The sequence below is a fragment of the Myotis yumanensis genome, unplaced genomic scaffold (genome assembly GCF_028538775.1).
Source record: "Myotis yumanensis isolate MYYU_CA2020_CCGP unplaced genomic scaffold, mMyoYum1.0.hap1 SCAF_8, whole genome shotgun sequence".
NCBI classification, from domain to species: Eukaryota; Metazoa; Chordata; class Mammalia; order Chiroptera; family Vespertilionidae; genus Myotis; species Myotis yumanensis.
Window position 1 is genome coordinate 25,947,308 of NW_027223759.1, and position 14,653 is coordinate 25,961,960.

General features: G+C 35.6%; 1 protein-coding gene across 3 annotated transcripts in view; it reads right to left on the minus strand.

The window, feature by feature from the left end:
- CUL3 (cullin 3) overlaps nt 1–14,653 on the minus strand; it is a 103,464-nt gene that overhangs the window by 48,740 nt on the left and 40,071 nt on the right. For all 3 annotated transcript variants that reach the window (XM_070422245.1, XM_070422246.1, XM_070422247.1), the window contains one exon: nt 7,637–7,750. In XM_070422245.1, the coding sequence (XP_070278346.1) occupies nt 7,637–7,750 (114 nt within the window). The remainder of the gene's footprint in view (nt 1–7,636; nt 7,751–14,653) is intronic.

Here is a 14,653-nt window from a genome sequence, read left to right on the forward strand (position 1 = left end):
CCTTATAGATGAGGAAACAGAGTCTTACCTCAAGAGGTTAAATGACTTAAGCAAATTAGTGACAAAGTAGGAATTAAAGCTGAATATCTCATTAAGTATTTTTCTCACTACTCCAAATTTCCTGTATATATAGTATTGGGGGCATCTGCTTTATGTATAAAAATTCCACTTCCTTTATTACATTAACAAATATGTGCTCTATTTCTGACTGTACCATAGGACCTACTTCATGTTGAATATATATCTGCCTCCCTAAACTCAATGTCATGGACTGCTTGCTATACCATCATTGCACAAACAGAAAAACAGCTTACAGGTCATATTTAAGGTGTTCGTGGTTCCATTAATTTGTTTGAAACAGAAACTACTGAGATGGAAGGCAATGAAAAATTCCCAATTTTCAAGTACAACACGCTTAACCTTTAAAGTATTTATGACGATGCCCTGGTTTTATTTTTCATAAAGGGTTAGTGCTTGGCTTTTGATCTAACCATAAAAAGATGCCAAGGTATTATATCATCAGTCACAAACTAGAGCACATGGGGAAAGCCTGTCTTGAACAGACTCCTCTTGCAAAAGCAGTCAGTAAAAATTCTGAACAAGTGTGAAGCTTAATAGCCCCAAAGCCATTGAATCCACGTCCTTCTAAGATATCATTTTGAAAGAGAGTAAGTGCTGAGAAGATTCTTAAGCAACCTATCTGTGTTCTCCTAGAATATAACTACTTTCAAACTGCTCTAAATGTGTAATCTATAAATGTTTTTTTGGACCCCAAAGCACCAAAATCTTTAGAAAAAAACAGACTCACAAATTCCACTATCTCTATGTTCCCATCCCATTTGACCTCCAAGGACACAAAAAATACTTGTTAACTTCAGCAAATAATATTTGTTTCTCACATTATTTTTCACAACTCTAATCCTTGCCATCTATTACCTTTGGTAACTGTAACATTCATAATAATGTTTAATCTGGAACACTCCTTACAGATAGATGGCTTAATTTTCATCTCCCATCTTACCAGGATTTCCTGCCTGTCCCTCCCTTCACCCCCCCGCCCCATACTGATATAGGCAAATCCTAAACCTATCATGAGAAAGCATCAAACATTTCTGGCACTGAAGAGCTTTTTCCTCCCACCTTTCCCTACTTTGTTACACTGCTCCTCGCTCTCACTGGATCTTTGGATCTACTGATCCCTAATAACTAATACTTCTATTTCTCGGAACCTTATGATTCACTTGCCTACTTATTAAAACAGTCCACGATCAACCATGTCATTAATGCTTCTAATGATCTTAGAAATCTCCCCTATACCCAATAAGGCAAATTCTATTAGTGACTTTCCTTATTTTGAACATTCTTCTCTGTGACTGCTAAGAACCCCTTGGAAAAAGTACAAACTCTGCTGATTGCCTCCACTATACAAAATGTGTGCCAACTCACCTAATGATCCATTTATTTACAGATAGCTGACTCAGCAAAGGAGTTATTCCAAACTTTTCCCTTATATTAGTTTCCTACTGTTGCTGAACAAATTACTACAAATTAAGTAGCTTATATATTCTCTTACTAGAGGCCCGGTGCACAAATTTGTGCACATTGAAAGGAAATTAATTAGAAGAAATATTTTAATATCGCTATTTGCCCTTTCTCTATAAGAGAAGTGTCAAGCAAATTCACAACTGATAATGACAGATCAAAACACATGAGTGCGATTAGCACCAGCAAGAGAGTTATATGTATCACGCATGCGTGAGTCAACTTACCCTTTAATAGATATAGAATAAACTTGCTTAATTAGATCTGCTTTCTAATGTAGCTAAACTTTTTCCAGTCCAGTGAAGCACCCCAACTTCTCTTTCACGTAACTGTCAGCAACACAGCAGTAAATATCAACACAAAGCAGATTGTTACTGTAGATCACGCAGGGTGAACAAAGGGTAAAGTATTTAACTGCAATCAGTGTTTGACTATATTCTGCGCAGTGAGAAAACCTGAAGTCATTTTCAAGGTCCACCATTTCTTATTTCTTTTCAGTTGGGTCAAGTTTCTAAACTTTCTAAATCTCCATTTTCCGGCTAATGAAAAGAAAATAGGATTCCACCGAGTCTCCTATCAACCCCCCCGGGACTTCTGTGAGGATCAAATGAGATGAGGCATGGGAAAATGCTTCACAGACATTTGGTTACAGTGTAAAATGTTTGCACCTGGCTATAAAGTAAGTCAAGTTCCTGGGCTGAAGAAACTGCAGGAGGCTAGTCTCTAGGGAGAGGAAGCTGGCACCCACAGCCACTGTTTCCAGGCTGGGCTGGGGGCCACATTTTTTACTAGGGGGTTTTGGCAGTGTTGGTTGGGATTTGGTGGGGTGTTGCTCTGGGGTGGTGGTGGGGCCTATGTCCCACTTGGGGGAAGCTGAGTGTTGCTTTGTGGGCACCAGGTCTGCGGTGCCATTTCTCTGTGTTGAGCATCTGTTCCCTATTGGTCAGTGTGCGTCATAGTGACTGGTGGGAGGGTTAGACACTTAGTATATTAGCCTTTCTATACATAGACTAGAGGCTCGATGCACGAAGATTCGTGCAAGAATGGGCCTTCCTTCCTCTGGCTGCCAGCACTGCCTTTGCTCTGGCTGGAGCCGCCATTCTGCCTTTGCTCCAGCCCGGAGCCGCCTTTCTGCCTTCCCATGATGCCCAGAGGCCTGGAGTGGCTGGGGCGGTGTGGAAGGCCTGCATCGTCACCATGGCGACGACGCAAATGTCCTGCCCCACCCCAGTTGCTCCATGCCTGTGCATGCAAATTAATCCGCCAGCTTTGTTGGGTTAATCTGCATACTCACGCCCGGTTGGCTGGTGGGTGTCACGAAGGAACTGTCAATTTGCATCTTTCTCTTTTATTAGTGTAGACATTTCTAAACTAAAATCAGTTTCACTGGACTACAAGTGAAGGTGTCTTCAGGGCCTGTTCCTTTTTTAGGCTCTGAGGGGGGAATCCACTTTCTTGCCTTTTTCAGCTTCTAGTGGCCACATGCATTCCTTGGCTGTGGCCCTCCTCCAACTCCAAAGCTTATCAATCCCATCTCTGCCTCTGTCAGCACACTGCCTTCTCCTTTGTCTCTGACCCTCCTGCCACCCACTCTGATAAGAACCCCATGATCCCTTTAGGCCCAGCAGGACAACCTAGGATAATCTCACCTCAAGATCCTTAACCTAATCACACCTGCCAAAGTGCCCTTTGCCTTTTAAGGGAACAATCTTTAGGTTCCAGGGATTAGTCATGGATATATTAAGGGGATGGGGGCAGGACCATTATTCAGTTTTCCACATTCCTCAACACCTTACATGCCTGTCACCCTAAACCAGCAATTTTCAACCCTTTTCATCTCATGGCATATGTAAACTAATTACTAAGATTTTGCAGGACACCCAAATATCAATTATATATTTTGCCAATCTGACAAAAAAAATAGATATAATTTTGATTCATTCACACCTGATGGCTATTGTTGTGTTGGCTGTTGTCATTTTGTTATCTGATAATCTAAGAGATCTCTGCCCCTGAGTAATAGTCAGGTATTGCATGTTTTAAAACTTCTAGCAGCACACCGATTGGAAATCACTGTTCTAAACTAATGGTCCCCTTTCTATTTACTAGGAAAAGCATCAGTAGAGACTTTCTCAGGTCCTCTCCACAAAGTTGTTGCTACTTTCTACCTCACCTCTTTACCCATCCTTAATGACTTTCCAAATACCTCAAAGAAGCACTGATCCTCCTTTCCCGGGTTAACTCCCCCCCACCCCCTGCCCCCATGATTTTGAATGTATAGCCTTTTATCTTTAAGACTAATCAGCAATACTAGCATATCTTTGCAGTTTGTAAAAATGACTGGAAATATAGACAAATTTGAGTAAAAACATAAAAAGACCTTTGGAAATTCACCATAGTTTTAGGCAGAAAACTCATTATTAATTTTCTGTCATCCTATGTATGACAGAAAATATTTTCCTCTTTCCTTTTACATTAATTCTAATAACTCAGTTATCTACAGAATAACATTGATAATTTCAGTTGGGTCAAGTTTCTAAACCTAATATTGTTCAATGCTTTTTAAAAATATATTTTATTGATTTTTTACAGAGAGGAAGGGAGAGGGATAGAGAGTTAGAAACATTGATGAGAGAGAAACATCGATCAGCTGCCTCCTGCACACCCCCTACTGGGGATGTGCCCGCAACCTAGGTACATGCCCTTGACCGGAATCGAACCTGGGACCTTTCAGTCCGCAGGCTGACACTCTATCCACTGAGCCAAACCGGTTAGGGCTTGTACAATGTTTTAATGGCAAAAAAAACACTAGTCATGGATTATAATAATTAAATAACCTGTATTGCAACAAACTTTTTCTATAAAATATTTTAAAAATTTCCCCAATCATTAATCTTTTAAACAATTAAAACTGAAAATTGAGCAATGCTAAACCAATCTTAAAAGTTTAACATCTTAATTGTTCTTTAAGGAAAAAATGAATTAAAAATAACTAATTTAAGTAAAACAGAGATTATAAACTCTATTGCCTTTAGAAGCTAAGTTCTAAAGGATAAGTAAGAGCAAATCACATAGAGAGGAAACATTCTAGAAACATTTCCAGACAAAAGACATGTGTGATGATTCCAAGATGAGAGAGAAGAATCTCAGCAGGGAAGCAACATGATCACATGCTTGAAAATAGTAACCCTAGGAGCAATATTGAAAAGAGAATAGAGAGGAGCACAATGAATGTTGTAAGACTAGTTATACAATGGAGAGAAATGAAGGTGCTCTGGTCTTGGGGAGATCTAAAAACAGAACTGCAGATTCTAGAAATATATGATGAAGAAAGAGAGGGAGAAGAAACTGACAATAATAAGTCCCAGGTCTCTGGCATAAATGAATAAAATGACACTGATAAGGAGCTCACTTGGAAATGCCAAGTTTGAAATACCTCTCAGACAATGAAGGGAGCCATCAACTAGACAAATGACTATGAATATGAATCTCAGAGACTGAGGCTGGAGACCTAATTTGGGAATCATCTGCACAGAGGCACCAAATAAAGTTAGGTGTACCAGGAGAAGGAAAACTAGGAAGAAGCTTCAAGAATGCCTTTATCTAAGAGGCAGAGGAGACGGAGTAGTGGCTGAGAAGGAAAAGTCAGAAAGGTAGGAGCATACAAAGGGAGTGAGTGCTTTGTCACAGTAATTAAGAACCCAACATGTTAGGAGAAAAGACTGGTCAAATGTGCCAAATATTGCTGAAAGATATCCAGGAGCATGAGAACTAGCAGCGATCTTTGCCTTCATAGATACGCAGATATGGTGATCTTGATAAGGGCAAGACCGAACAGAATTGTTCAGATAAAAATGCAAAATAAAGAGAATGAAAATTTGAATAGTTTAGACAGAAGCTTAACTGGAACATATTCAAAGCAAATGAAAGATGAGAAAAGGGAAAGAACAAGTGTCAACAGTTCTTATAAGACATTTTAGTTGTGAATGGAAATGCAGAGGTCCGAAAGAAAACTCAGAAGATTTTGAGGAAGTGAATGGCCCAAACATATTTAAGCTGATAAGTAAGATCGAGTAAAAAGGCAGAACCTGAAGATACTTCAGGTTTTTCACAAGGTAGGAAGAGATGTGAGCTTTAACACAGGTGGAAGACTGGCCTCTGCCAGAGAGACACTACCCTCCATTAAAACAGGAAGGAAAACGAAAAACACAAAAGGGGAGAAAATACAGGTGAAACTGTAGATTCAGTGGCATGACAGTTTCTACCTTATGCTTTCTTTTTTCTCTGAGAGGTAGAAGGCCCTTGTTAACAGCGAAGTGACCAGTAGGAAAGCTGGAGGTTTGAAGAGAACTATTTCAAAGTGGTGGAATGAGCTGACTAGAGAGAGTCTGCTGGGTAGTGTGGAGGGCTGACTGGAGGTTTGTGACTATGTACAAAGTGGCACTCACCTACCCTGTGTGGGATTTCCTCCAGGAAAAGCCCAAGAAAGATTTAAGTGGCTGGGTTTATCCATAGTTTTAGCACTACCAGATGCGTTTGTTGAAAGGTTGAAGGGATGAGAAATATTAATACTAGTTAATTTTTACTGAGCACATTATAGTCCGGGGCCTTGCTAGTGCTTTATATGAATGGCCCCTTTAAGCCTCATGACTATCCCTACCAAGTTGGTACCATATTATTTTCATTTTATAAATGAGGAAGCTGAGGAATGAATTTGACAATCAATGTTCACATAACAGCTAGCATTCAAGGTTTGAGATTTCATGAGAAAAAAAGAATTGAAATAAAACAAATTTTAAAAATAACCTGATGTAAGATTGAGTGTTGTATAATTTTAAAAATACTTCTGAATCAGAATAATGGGCCATGAAATTACAAGTGGTTTTCTTAGTGTTAGTGTTAGACAGTGTTAGAATTTAAAGACTCACCAAATCCAGAACTTTAAGAGAACAGCAATAAACTTATTTCACATTTATATCCCAGACATGATATATTTTCTTATGCTAATCATTGCCTCAAATGTCAACACATGAATCTATATCCTGAAGAAAGTGAAAATAAGGCTCAGAAAGACTAAACAATGTGTTACACCTTTTATCAAACCCCTGAAAAATGAAGTATCCTATCACTACCCCCTTGTCACTAGGTCTACAAAACCACGAGTAATAGGCCTGACTGAATTAATTAGCAGAACAAAAAACTTTTTAGCTGTTTGCTCTCATTGAAAATTATTTCCAAACATTACTTTATTCTATCAAGTGAAAGAAACTAGGTAAGCTTTCACCATTGTATTACAACTAAAGAAAACAAAATAAAAATTTGAAAAGCAAAGAGTAAATGCTTAGAAGAAAATCATTCTTTCCAATTTCCAAAACGTGAACACTGAGGCAACAAGATGTTATCAGACTTGGTAATTTTGCAGTGACAGAATAATTAAGCAGCTTAATCAATTTTGTTTCATTCTATCATCATACTAAAGTTAAAAAAAAACCTGTTAGTTTAATCTCCTTGAAAGCAATTAAACACCTTCGCTCATCAATGTTTTCCAAACTGTCCTGCTGAAAAGATATTTTTCTTGACTGATAGAAACAAAAAACAGTAATAGGTGAAAAATAGAATATATATCTGAAGAATACAAATACTGAAAGCATTTACCATTAAGAAAGATAGATGGCAGCTATTAGAGTATAATTATCACAAAAGTATTTCTATTAATGACATCCCCTGTCAGTAAAGATATGAAGACATTATAAATTTGTAACAGAATATTCACCTTTCATTTATCATGTTGTCATTCAACCACCTTTAGTCAAAAGAGACGCTAATAAAGCTTTTTGGTATTTCCCATTCTAAAGCAAAAATGCTAGATATTCAGAAAAAAATTACATCTTTCCCTTCCAGTTTTTCATTCTAATCATAAAGTATATAAAACACTATATAAACTAACATGACCCTTGCTAGGGCAATATTGTTTATTTTTTTTTAAAGCACCTTCCACACTGACATATACTATTCAACTACATGTAACAAAGAAAACATTGTTTTGAAATGCCTAACTTCTTAAAGGGAAAACAATAAAAAAAGCTCTACTTACCATATACATTAGTATATCTCTAATCATCACCATAGCTGTCTGATGATCATTCCAAGCTTGATTTAGCGTTTGAAGAAAGTTGTTATTCAATGAATTAAGTACATCCTCTCGCACCTATTAACAGAAGAGTTCATTACAGTTTGTTAATACATACACATATGTGCACGCACTCATATGTAACATGCACTTATTTCTGTTCAATAAAATAATAAAGTGGACTCTTCAATTTTAAATTAAAAAATGTTATAGACCAGTAGAAACATTTTAAACTAGAATATGTTATGTACAGATGACTAACAAATGTGTTTTGTATAGTCCAAGCCCTTTCCCTTGATCTTCAGAATCAAAAAGCAATCTCTTGGGCATTTTTTAACATCACAGTAAAAAAAAAGAAAGAAAAGAAAAATCCTAAATACTTAAATGGAACTAAAAGGCTCTATCTGTAGAACTGGCCCCGGGGCTATTGCTCCAATTTTACCTTTCCTCCCCCATTTTTGAAGAAATAGTGAGACCACTGATTCTTGAGTCAAATTACCTAGGCTAGAATCCCAGCTCCCTGACTAGCTGTATGACTTTGGATACATTACTTAATCTCTATGCTTCAGTTTCCTTATATGTGAAATAGTGTCGATTTTGCAGGATTATTGAAAGGATTAAATTAACACTTGTAACATACTTAGAACAGTGTCTGGCACTCATTAAGCACTCTAGCTACAATGGAGCTGCATACAGAAAATGTGTTCTGCCATTTCTTTTGCCTTGATTCACAGCTCACTCCCTCACTTTTTTTCCCTCAAGTCCTACCTCCAGTTTTTCCCTGACCACCCTACTTCAAACAACAATCTCTACCTTTACTCCTTAACCCTACAGTTTATTTTTCCTCACAGAACTCATCACTAGGTACTGTATTACTAGTTTCTTGTTTCTCACACCAAAATGTAAGCTCCATAGCATCAGGGATTCTGTCTTTTCCATGTATATCTCCTACACCTACAATAGTGCCTGGCATATGTAAAATATTTTATTTTATCCCCACCCACCAATACCATGATCCACTTCCAACATGGTAAGCTCTTTCAGTGTATCTATCTGCCTTTGCACATAAGTTCCCTGAGTCTGAAATGTTTTCCTAATGCAATCCTGATAATACTACGCAGATTTCAAGACTTCCTTCACATAATCCACAAGCATACTGCCACCTTCTCTAATAAGAGGTTACTGACCACTACTACTTCCTGCTATGCTATCAGTCCAATGGAAAGACTATTTAACTAGGAAACAGAATCTAGATTCTGGTTCTAGCTTTATCATGAAGAAGTGTGCTTGTCTTCTAGGTTTCTATAACTCTTTTGTTGTACTACACTACCAAACTCTCCAGTTATTCAAATCCAACTAATCCTCCATGGTCTAGCTCAACTGTCAATACTCCAACCTAATAGACAGCTTTATCTCCAAACATCCTTTACTATAGACAATCTACAGTAGTAAACAATTTTTCAGGTTGGGAGAATCTGAAGTCATGGTGATTTTTGAGAAACAAATATATGTATTAAAATATATAGATATCTATGAACCTAAGTTCTAAACAAAAGAAATTAAAAAGATCATTGAGTATTATAACTAGTTTAAAAAGTGATTGGAAGTACCAAACATTGAAAGAAAATACACATAACGCACTAATCCCAACACATAGGAGAATAAGCTCAAATAGGAAAAAACTATCTAATTTATTTTTTCTTATATTAGAGGAAAAGAGGTCTTCAAGAGATATTAGTGATGGGACAATATGTCTAGTCTACTAAACATGTAGTATAAAAACCATTAGCTTATACTACATAACTTAGAATTTTATTATATATTTAATCTTTTGTTCACAACTGAATTTTGTCTTGTACACAAGATGCATTTTGAAGCTTTTGGACTTCAAAATATATCACCCAGAAATTATTCCATAAATATGCTGACTATATCAAAAGTGATAAATATCCATGTCGGTTAGTTGAAAACACTGTGTTTAACAAATACTATTATGCAAAGTAGATAAAATAAATCATTTATTTCTACCAATTGTCAGATACAAATTTCCAAGGTAGCTAAGACTAAAAAAAAAAAACAACCATCAACACAGCAAGTTGAAAATGTAGCTATATATAAATTCTTCGCCACACTTCATATTCTTTCACTGAAACACTAAATTCTGAGTGTCAATTAAATTAAAATCATGAAAATACTAGAGAAATTGCACAATGTAACAAAAATAAAATGGTATATTCCAAACACCAAGAATATCTAACAATTAATTATTCTTAAGGACTTAAGTAAACTCTGTATACCCCTTTGTTATAAAAATCAAGTTATGTGTTACCTACATTAAAGTCACCCTGATTTGGGGACACAAAAATGTGCTTGGTATATTTCATTCATACAAAAATGTGTTTAGATGAATGAAAAAGTGACCAATTAAACAGTTATAAAATAAACCATGTTTTTCAAAATCACTAATACTCTTTAAAATAAAATATATCAACAAGCATCTATATAATATTTATACTTAAACCTGACTTTCAACAAAATAATATGATCAACTAGCACAATGTGTCATAAATAAAACTTTATTTGCATTACACTTCAAAAATTATCTTCACAAATCAATAAGTGCATATTACTTAGCAAAAAAAGCTATTAAGAGCTAATTTTGTTAAATTTATTTTTGAATGACTATGCATATACACACATACCTAAGACAAAGTAAATGTCTTATATATACTTGTTGTAATCATCTCTTAATTATTCAAATCACTCTATAAGCAAAAAATTATTTCTTTAATACTACCCCCAAAAATATCTTTCTACTCTGATACATCAAAAGTGAATGGATATTTTTTCAAATATATATCATAAAGTGGTAGGAATCAGATGAAAATACAACCTTTATGAAAATTAAAACAGGCTTTTTAAACAAAAAGATGGCATATAAATGAAAAATATACACTAAATGGAAAAAGCCTCATTTTACAAAGTATTAATGTAACAATACAGACATTTTGAAAAAGAGAAAGTGGGGGCTGTGTATGTGTGTGTAACACTGTTAGTCTCACACTCAATACAACCATTAATTTCTGCACCAGAAAAGGCAAATGGGAAGGAACCCTGCTATAGAGGTGATCCTAGGATCAAAAGGGCCTGCTGACAAGTATGACGGGTAGTATTACTTAAGAAGACCTCTAAGAAGGTTACTCAGTTGAAGAGTTGGAATTTGAAGGGTGAGATAAGCAAGAACAAGTAACAAAGCCATGGAAAGGTGATAAAAGTATAGGGTCAGCTGTGACAGGATAAAATGAGCCATTGAAAACTGGCTGCGCATGGTACTTAGCTTTGAAAGGATAAAGCAATGCACAGATAATAGTTCAAAACAGATCACAAACCTGGTGAATAATTAGAATCATCTGAATAGCAATAGATTTTGATAAAAGAGATAGAAAAGACAAAACACAGACTGGGAGAAAATATTTGCAAAAGACATATCTGATAAAGGACTGTTCAACCTTGTGTTCTTAGCCTCTGGTACAATTGGCTTCATTTTATGTCATTTCACTTAAAGTCACAGAACCTATCGACGATGTTAAGTGAAGACTTACTATATACAAAGAATTCATAAAACTCAACAACAGAAAACAAATGACCCAATTTAAAAAATTGGCAAAAGACCTGACACTTCACCAAAAAATACAGATGACAAATAAGCATATGAAAAGATTTGTGATAACTGATCATTAAGGAAATGCAAATAAAAACAATATTGGGATACCACTACATATCAATTAAGATGGCCAAAATCCCAAACAGTAACAACACCAAATGCTGGTGAGGATGTACATTAACAGGCATTCTCATTCACTGCTGGGGGAAATGCAAAATGGCATATTTTTACTATAATGATCCAGCAATTATACTCCTTGGTATAAATACCAAAGGAGTTGACAACTTATATCCACACAAAACCCCACACACAGATGTTTATAGCAACTTTATTCATAATTGCCAAAACTTGGACAAGATATCCTTCAGTAGATGAATAGATACATCCAGACAGAATATTATTTAGCACTAAAAAGAAATGAGCTATCAAGCAATGAAAAGACATGAAGGAACATTAAGTGCATATTACCGAATGAAAGAAGACAATCTAAAAAGACTACATAGCAGCCGTGGGCAAACTACGGCCCATTTGAAATGAATAAAGCTAAAAAAAAAAAAAAAAAAGACCGTACCCTTTTATGTAATGATGTTTACTTTGAATTTATATTAGTTCACACAAACACTCCATCCATGCTTTTGTTCCGGTCCTCTGGTCCAGTTTAAGAACCCATTGTGGCCCTCGAGTCAAAAAGTTTGCCCACCCCTGCTACATACCATATGATTCCAACTACTATATGACATTCTGGAAAAGGTAAAACTAAGAAGACTGTAAAATCACCTGTTACCAGGGGTTAGGGTGGAGGGAAAGATAAAAAGGCAGTGAGGCTATTCTGTTTGGTACTATGACAGAGAATACATTTCATTATTCATTTGTTAAAACCTAGACAATGTACACCAAGAGTAATCCCCAATGTAAACTATAAACTGGGTGACAATAATATGTCAATGTAGGTTCACCCACTGTAACAAATGTACTACTCCGGGGTGAGATGCAGAAAGTAGGAGAGACTATATGCGTGTGTGGAGGCAGGAAGTACATGAAAAATCTCTGTACCTTCTGCTCAATTTTTCTGTGTCTCTCAAACTGCTCTACAAAATAAAGTCAATTAAAAAAAAAAAAGCTACTCATAACAGTCAGGATTTGCAAACCACTGACTTTAAAAGAACCACACCAGCCATTTCTGTTCTATTCCTTTGCAGAATTTCTTCAACATGAACATATTTTTATATAGTTAGAATAATAATATTGATGTAATTCTGAGTCCTGATTTTTTTAAGCCATCAGTCAACATTCAACAGTAACCTCTGCTTTAGGAATCCTCTACTTATAGCATATCATTTCCAAAGCACCACAATAATTCAAAGAAAAAGGTCTATTAGAAAGAAACACAAGAAAAAAATGTTATCTGAAATTTAAAGCAACTTCCTACATAACACCAAAAGCATGATCTATAAAACAAATAAATAATTGTGTTCCAGTAAAATTAATGCTTGTTCTGCAGATAGAGTTAAAACAATAAAAAGATAAGCTCTAGACTGGGAGAAAATATCAAATGACTTGTATCCAGAATATATATATTTTAAAAAACCTTACAAGTAAAAAACCCAAACAATTAAAAAATGGGCAAAATAATTGAAGAGACACTTCACCAAACATATATAAAGGCAATTTTGCACATGAAAAGATACTCAACAACATTAACCATTAAGAAAATTAAAACCATAATGAGCCCTGTTCTGGTGGCTCAGTTGGTTGGAGCATTGTTGTCCAGTACAAAAAAAGGTTGGGTGTTCAATTCCTGATTGGTCCAGGCATGTACGTGAGGCAACCATAGATGTTTCGCTCACATAGATGTTTCTATCTCTCTCTCTCCCTCCCTTCTTTCCGCTCTCTCTAAAAATCAATTTAAAAAACATATCCTTGGGTGAGAGTTAAAAAAATAAAACATAATGAAATGCCACCACACACCCATTAGAATGGCTAACACAAAATACACTGACAATGCCAAGTGCTGAGGAAGATTCCCAGTAACTAGAACTTTCATACATTACCAGAGAAGGGAACGCAAAATGGTACAGCCCCAATGGAAAAGAGTTTGGCAGTATTTTATGAAGTTAAATTGTTTACCATATGACCCAGCAAGCCCATTCCTAGGTATTTACCCTAGAGAAATGAAAACTTATATTCACACAAACCTGTACATGAACATTCCAAGCAGCACTATTCAAAAATCACAAAACTCTGTTCACAATACAAATGCTTTTCAACAAGTAGGTAAGTGGATAAGTACACTATGGCACATTCATACAATAAAATATTACTCAGAAAAAAAAGAACTATTGATACATAAAATAGCTTGGCTCTATCTCAAAATAATTATGCTGAATGAGAAGTTAGTCTCAAGAGGTTACAAACTATATGAGAAAACAAAATTATAATGACAGAGAATAGATCAGTGGTTGCCAAGTACCAGGGGTTGAAGAAAGGTGTGACTATAAAGGGAAAACACGGAGTTTTCTGGTGTGACGGAATGTTCTATATTGATTGTGATAGGTGTTCCATTATTCTACACATTGGATAAAATTCATAGAAATATACATGAAAATAAAAGGCTAATTTTATTGTATACTGATTTTTTTAAACTTGCAATTATGATTCCCAAGTTGGGTCCTATTTTATTACTATACCATAAACAAATAACAATCTTTACTCATAAAAGCAACTTGAATGACAATGAAAGAATTCTGAATTGTTTTTATGAATGACCATGTAATAATTCAAAATTGGTATATTACATTCTTCATTACTGTGAATATAGTTTTTCCTGTTTTGTTTTTTTTTACATCCTTAGCAAACATTAAAGTGGAATTACTAAGTCAAAAGAAATCCTTTATTTTTTTGATGTTGTAATAAAACATGTTCACTGATAAATTAATGCCTAAGTTGCAAAAAACACATTTTCAAATCAAATTACTGGCCAAGGGAAGAGGAGGATGAAAAGGAGGATGAAAAGGAGGATGATAGGAAAGGCCAGCAGGCATGAACTTGCCCTTGAGTTTTCACATCCAAGTATCTTCATGGATTGATAAGGAGGCTGACCCTGGGCCAGCAGCTCTTGGCTGTGGAGAGCTGAAGAACATTAATAATCTGCACAGTACCCCCACCCTCTGAAATAACACATGCAAAATTATTTTTTAACCATTACTTTAAACTTTTCACCCTGGAAATTTCAATGCCTAAGGCAAAATCCTAGGTAACCAATCTCATAGAATGTCTAGGTAACAAAAAAAATTCATCAGCTAAAACTAATTATAAAG